Consider the following 7,162-nt stretch of genomic DNA (forward strand, 5'->3'; position numbering starts at 1 on the left):
ATGGCAAATGATATTTTTATAAATTGCATTGTTCGCTCTTGTTCTCAAAATTAAATGATTTAGTTAGTAGTCACAAAAGTGAGGAGATAAAAGTAAATTGACAGCATGATTATGAATCATTAAAGGGAGCGAGTTAAAAATATTGGCTAAGGTCCAAACACAGTAGAAACTGGCAATAGGATATTGTTAAATAAATTAAGTGTATGAGTATGTGTATCTTATCTTAGGAATAGCTTTTGGGATAAGAAGGGGATATTAGGATTCCAATGTTATCAGTAAAAGTTGCCTTTGTATTAGTAGTAATTAGGATCACTGGTATGATTTTTAAAGAATAAATTGATTGATTAAAGAAGATATGGAATGTCATGGATTAATTAATTATATAATGAACAAGTAAAATGTTGTACACCAGCAAAATACTACAAATTCATTGGACACTCCAACTAAGCAAAAGTATTGGACCCCTGTTAAGATAAAAACACAGCAAGCAAAATACTTCAATCCAATGCAATGCAATGCAACACACAAAGAGGCAAAAAAAAAAGCTTACAAACAAACTGTACACTTTTTGGTTACAGCTCTAATATTCAATGAAAAGGTCACCAAATTAGTCCTCACTCACAAATTGCTCATAGGCTCATTGATTTCTCTGCCCCTACCAATCAATCTATGATCCTAATTCCCATATCTCCTGTCCTTTCTCATACTCCAAACAAACAAAGACAAAAGCTACCCTTTAACCAATACTAGCATCACTATTTATTAACTAAATAAAATAAAATAAAGAATTGTAAATACAAAATTGCATTCAACATATTACTCCCTCCGTTTCAAAATGAATGTCGTTTTAAGTGTTTACACACATATTAAGAAATACAATGATTAAAAGAAAATGAACTGTAGAAACATTTAAGAATGGCTAAAATATTTATGACACTCATTGCATTTCAAAATTGCATTCTTTTTTACGGATTGTAAAAACATTTATTCAATCGAGAATCTTAAAAAAATGAACTGGCCATCACTTAGTTATGAACAGAAACTTCACTAAACCTAACCTAGGAGTCCTTCAGATTAACACTTGCAGTTGTTTTTGAAGTTCTTGTTTCATTTCAAAATCTTCTTCAACATTTGTTTTTCTTTATTACAACTACTATATACGCATGCACACGTCGAAATACGAGTATAATATACGCTATATATACCACCTGAAACAATGGGTTGCACAGCGTCTAAACTCGACAACGAAGAAACGGTACGGCGGTGCAAAGAACGCCGCCGTCTCATGAAGGAAGCAGTTTACGCTCGCCACTACCTCGCGGCGGCGCACTCTGATTACTGTAACTCTCTTCGCCTCACCGGTTCCGCACTCTCCACCTTCGCCGCCGGTGAACCTCTCGCTGTCTCCGACGACATTCCCGCCGTTTTCATCAACACAGTAAAAACTCGTCAGACACCGCCACCTCCTCCTCCAGCCACCGTAACAACCACAAAACTCCGTACAGTTTCTGAAACACGTCGCCGGAAAATTCCGGTGAAGCTTCCACACATTCTCTCCGATTCAAGCGTTTGTTCAACGCCGAGAAGCGAGTTTCCGAACTGGTTCATTCCAACCGCGCATCAAAATGAATCAACAGCTTCTGAAACTTCTTCCGTTTGGAACTGGGAGAATTTTCATCCTCCTCCTTCTCCTCCAAATTCCGAATATTTCCGGCAACGTTCTCAACCGCCGAATCATAAACCGGAAAATCCAGAATCCGATACATCATCAGAATCGTTCTACAACATGTTCCACTCGAAAATTCATCTTCATAATCAAAATCAGAATCAGAATCACAAGACTGAAACGGAACAAGAACTAGATCGATTGGAAACGGAACGTGAGGAGGTTCGGTGTAGTGATTGGGAGGATTGCTACAGTTCAACAAGCTCATCAGATAGAGATGAAGTTATCGCCGAAAAATCACCGGAATTTGTTGCCGGCGGTGAGGTTCCGGTGAGGAAAGACGAGGAGGTGAATGAAGAAAAGGTGAAGATGAAGCATAAGGATTTGAAAGAGATAGTTGAAGTGATAAGAGAGAATTTTGAGAAAGCGGCGGTGGCCGGAGATCGGTTATCGGAGATGTTGCAGATTAGTAGGGCTCAACTTGATCGGAGTTTCAGTCAATTGAAAAGTAAGATTTATATTTTGAAAAGTAAGATGTTTGCTTACTGAGAAAGTGCGGGAAAATTTTATTAATCTCAATTTAAATTTATATGTGATTAAGCTTAAGCTTAATTTAGATTTATATCTGAAGAAATTGGATTTAATGTTTTTCGTTATGGAAAATATTAATTTTTGCTTAATTGAAAAATGATCATTTTGAATTGAATGCAGAAATAGTGTATCACTCTAGTAATATACTGAGCAAAGTGAGCTCAACTTGGACCTCAAAGCCACCATTGGCAGTTAAATACCGGTTTGATGCCGGTTCACTTGAAGGACCGGGCGGTCCAAAGAGCCTCTGCTCCACTTTGGACCGGCTTTTGGCATGGGAAAACAAACTCTTTCAGGAAGTGAAGGTAAGTTTTTGTTTTCGTCATTAACTCAATCAATATTGAATTTATATTTTAATTTTTTGAACAATGTAAAGGTCTTCTAGGGGTAGTGTAGTAATAATTGATGGTATCTTGACTTTAAATCACAGAATCAGTCACTTTCGGTGCATTGTTTAATTTGTCTGTAAACACTTCTTCATTGTTTTCTTACGATAAATTTTCATGTTGAGGACCTTTGCTGATGATGTTTCCTGCTTTAGGTGTTTTAGTGTTTAGAGTTCAAAAAAATTAAGTAGATTTTGTGCTTGTTTGATTTCATAATTTTGTCGAGGTTACAAAGTGTAGCTTTTGCAAAATTACAGTGATTTGCCGTGATTTTGCTTAACTCACTGCGAAACAAGGGAAACACTATATGATTCAATTTCGAGTTATAAGGAATGAGTCGAGTAGGGTGAGTGGATGGATAATAGGTAACTAAATGCACGTTCAAATACACCAAACGTCGTTTGATTAGCATGTTTGGATGCATTTTATCAAAATCAAATTTGTTTTGAAAAGCAAGTTTTTATTGAAATTGATAAAAATTAATTAACTTAGACTACACTTTTTGCCAAAAAAGTCACTTCCTTTTTAATTCAACCTAAACTAATATCAACTTGCAAACTCATAACCCTTCACAAATTAACTCTAAATACTCATCTAAATTAGGATGTTATGTGTGCACTAATGATGCTTTTGCTTAATTGCTTAATTAGGCTAGAGAAGGTGTGAAGATTGAGCATGAAAGGAAATTGTCAACTCTGCAGAGTGAAGAATGCAAGGGAGGTGATGACGAAACAAAGATAGACAAAACCAAGGCTACCATAACAAGGTTACAGTCACTAATTATTGTAACATCTCAGGCTGTGTCTACTACCTCAGCTGCCATCAATGGTCTTAGGGACTCTGATCTTGTTCCTCAGCTTGTTGAGCTTTGTCATGGGTATGTCTCTCTATTCTACTATTGGTCCCTCTCTGAACTTAGATATAAGTAAACAAGTACATTTATCTTATTCACATATGAGCTGGATACATCATACATGTACTTTTTTAATCATATATTTAAATTGGGGGTAGTATTTGCACAATGTATGAAAGGACAGTGAAACAGTTATCATTTTCTAGTAAAATGAGATAGTCAACAAAGTCAGGAACTTAGGACAGTGTGTTTGATATTCAATCAAGGCAATCAAAGCATATATGTACACATTCAATTGCTATTCGTACTTTCATTGGGCCACCAAAATTTTGAAATAGTATTTGAGAAAATATGGAGTCTTCTGCCAATTCAGACTCAGTGTTGCTCTTATACTATATGTGTCACTTTTTTATGAATTCAATGAAACATTTGAGAGTTAATTCTCAATGGAATGTGCTGCTTCCCGTATTGCCATAATACAGTAGAATCAAGTTGTGGCTTGCATATATTAAAATTCTTATTACTCCTAACTATGTGTGCAAGAGTAATCTAGATTCTCGATAGTTATAAGTTAGTACTCCTGAAGTTATTTTTTGTTCACTAGGTGTGGTGTATGAATGGAATTACAGCGAGTTCTGCGAAATTACGGTTACATTATGATTTTGTTGAAGCTCTGTGTAGTATCAAAACATTGTCATTTAAAAATGTTACACCCCATTTGAGCAAACCATTTTATTTGTTGACAGTTACTTACTATACTATTGAACTGTTTGAGATGAGCTATAAATTCAGTGAAAATAAAAATGTTGCTCTTATTGTCACTATTATCCATTCTGTATAGTTGTTTCCCTTAAGGTCAACCTGGCAATAGTATATGAAATTGGAAAATTATAATGGAACATAGTAGCATATTTCTTGGTAAAGCATCTTTGGTTGCAGTTGATCTTGCCCTTACAATTCAAATTTCAATATAAACTTGATAATCATAAAGGAAGATATAGACTCCATATATATACTAGTATTGAGAACCTGTGCAGCAACGACAGTTAATGGTAAATTAGAGTATTGCATTAAACCTACATTATTGTTGTGCATCAATTGTTAAGTTATTTGAGTTAAATATAGAGTTGTCTCTCAGATTGTTCTCTTATGTTTGTGACATGCCAAACATAGAATCATTCACATGTGGAGATCAATGCACCAGTACCATGAAATGCAAAGCAACATTGTACAGCAAGTTTGTGGCCTTGTGAACCAATCATCGAAAGGTCACTCAACATCCGAATCACACAAACAGGCAACTCGAGATCTAGAATCAGCTCTGTCAGCTTGGCATTCAAGTTTTATCCGGATCATAAAATTTCAAAGAGACTTTATTTTGTCACTACATGGTTGGTTTAAGCTGAATCTTATTCCAGTCAACAATGACAACAACAACAGCAGCATTAGCAACAAAATGGAACCATCTGATGCATTTTCCTTTTGTGATGGATGGAAACTAGCCCTTGACCGTGTTCCAGACACTGTCGCTTCGGAAGCAATCAAAAGCTTCATCAATGTTGTCCACGTAATATCAGTTAAGCAATGTCAAGAACTCAAGATTAAAAGGAAAACTGACACTGCTTACAAGGAACTTGAGAAAAAATCTTCATCTCTAAAAAACATAGAAAAGAAGTTTTACAACTCATATTCTATGGTTGGTATTGGAATAATTCCAAACTCTGTGGAAGATATTGGACAAGGCTTGGATGCAAGAGACCCTCTTGCTGAGAAAAAATTGGAACTTGAAGCTTGTCAAAGACGTGTCGACGATGAAAAGTTGAAGCATTCGAAGGCTATTGAGGTTACAAGAGCTATGACACTTAATAATCTACAGACAGGTTTGCCTGGAATGTTTCAGGCATTGACAAGTTTTTCTTCATTGTTCATTGAAGCTCTTGAATCAGTATGTGACCGTTCATATGCCATAAAGTAGGTAATTTATAATTAATCTGTTCTGCTTTGGCTTTCGGGGGGTGTGAGTTCAGTATAAAGGCCGATTTTTTCAGGCACTGCCTCTTGTTGTTCCAAGTTCTAACTATTTTGTTGTAAATACCAAGAATTTTGTGATTCTATTTTCCCCTCTTATAGGAAATTAAGGAGATTGGCTCTTTTCTTGGTAGATAAATGAAATCGCAATGGTCATTGAAAACTGACACGGACAAGTGGAGGAGCCGGGTTCGAACTCCAATCAGAATGTCGTTTAGCAATTTTGGCATTTTTTGTCGGTTGAACCAGGAGAGATTAGGTTTTTTCTGTATTGGTAAATTTCTTGTATTATTGTATCAAAGTATTGAAAATTTCAAGGTATGCATAAATTAATGCTTTGAGTGTTGGGGTAGTCCAAGGAGCGACAAGAGTAACCACGAATAAATCATTCAAAGTCACTATAGCTCTAAAAAAAATCGCTATAAAAGGGTTCTTTATATGATGCATATAGAGTAGATAGTAGTTTTAGTTTATACAATATTAAGGGTCATTCACATCAACCATTTAATTTATAAGACATCTATACATTTTCAACGAACTCTTGATAACGAGGAGTTCAGGTTTATTTCAAGAACAAAATGAGGAAAAGTGGAATAGAATAATGTATTTGACTTATTTAACCTCCTTATGTACAAAAACAGAAACATTGACATGTCAAGTATGACATGTAGAAGATATAACAATATCAAATTTAGGCCTCGTTTGGATAAACAGCTTATATTGATGCTTATAGCATTAGAGCTTATAGCACTAGAGCTTACATCATAAGCTCTTATATTCAATAAGCTATTTACGTTTGGATATGTACACTAAAAAGTACTTACATAAATTGAGGTGTTTGGATGTGACATTACATAAGCAATTATCGAAATTTTAAATATTTTTAATTTAACAAAAAAAAATCAAAGAATCGAACCACAATTATCTAGATTTTTTTGATAAAATTAATCAAGATGTAAAAAACAATATCGTAATATATTAATTATAATTATATATATAGTATAATCAATATTTGTCCTTAAAAAAATATCAATATTCATATAAGACAAAATTAACATTAGAGGTGTAAATAAATACTCTGTAAAGAAATATGGTTCATAAATATGAATATTGTTGAATGAGTTTACCATATATATAGATGTTAGTGTGCAGTTTGTTAAAAAAAAAAAAAAGACAAGTTAAGTTTGTTTCTTGTTCCTTAAAAAAAAAGTTTGTTTTTTGTTAATTATTTCATTTTGTTAGGTAACAAAAAACTAATAAAAATCATGTAACAGGGATTACTTTAATAAGATAAGTATAGCTATAATTCCCTACCTCATGCACCGCCAAATATCTACATAATAATTAAAATATTTGTTTGGAATGCACCGCCAAATATCTACATAATAATTAAAATATTTGTTTGAAAAAGGTGAATCCACGAGAATCGAAGCAGGTACATAAATATATAAGCTCCGTGTTAAGCTAGGTTAAGCTAAAAATTTTGGCTTATTAAAAAATGGCATAAGCAGCTTATGAAACTATGATAAGCTCTTTTCGTTTATTTACCCAAACACCTTTAAAAAAGCTTATGGGAGTAGATAAGCCCATATAAGCTCAAAATAAGCCAATCCAAACGGGGCCTTAGTCAATACTATT

At 34.2% G+C, this 7,162-nt stretch overlaps 1 protein-coding gene across 1 annotated transcript; it reads left to right on the plus strand.

The window, feature by feature from the left end:
* Positions 1-1,063: 1,063 nt before the first annotated feature.
* On the plus strand, positions 1,064-5,898 carry LOC146896319 (nitrate regulatory gene2 protein-like). The gene is made up of 4 exons (XM_085732265.1): positions 1,064-2,174; positions 2,378-2,562; positions 3,294-3,520; positions 4,670-5,898. Exons 1-4 carry the CDS (start codon positions 1,217-1,219, stop codon positions 5,469-5,471), a joined length of 2,172 nt encoding a protein of 723 aa, XP_085588391.1. The 5' UTR covers positions 1,064-1,216; the 3' UTR covers positions 5,472-5,898.
* Positions 5,899-7,162: the final 1,264 nt, after the last annotated feature.

The sequence above is a fragment of the Medicago sativa genome, chromosome 8, assembly GCF_051527215.1.
Source record: "Medicago sativa cultivar Bolivia chromosome 8, Bolivia_mono, whole genome shotgun sequence".
In the NCBI taxonomy this organism is placed as follows: domain Eukaryota; kingdom Viridiplantae; phylum Streptophyta; class Magnoliopsida; order Fabales; family Fabaceae; genus Medicago; species Medicago sativa.

What these genes read in the sequence shown, in the direction of transcription:
- LOC146896319 (XM_085732265.1), top strand. Translation starts at nt 1,217, where the DNA reads ATGGGTTGCACAGCGTCTAAACTCGACAACGAAGAAACGGTACGGCGG. An exon ending in GAGTTTCAGTCAATTGAAAA is followed by an intron (nt 2,175 to 2,377) that starts GTAAGATTTATA and finishes AATTGAATGCAG; the next exon opens with AAATAGTGTATCACTCTAGT. An exon ending in CTTGTTGAGCTTTGTCATGG is followed by an intron (nt 3,521 to 4,669) that starts GTATGTCTCTCT and finishes TGCCAAACATAG; the next exon opens with AATCATTCACATGTGGAGAT.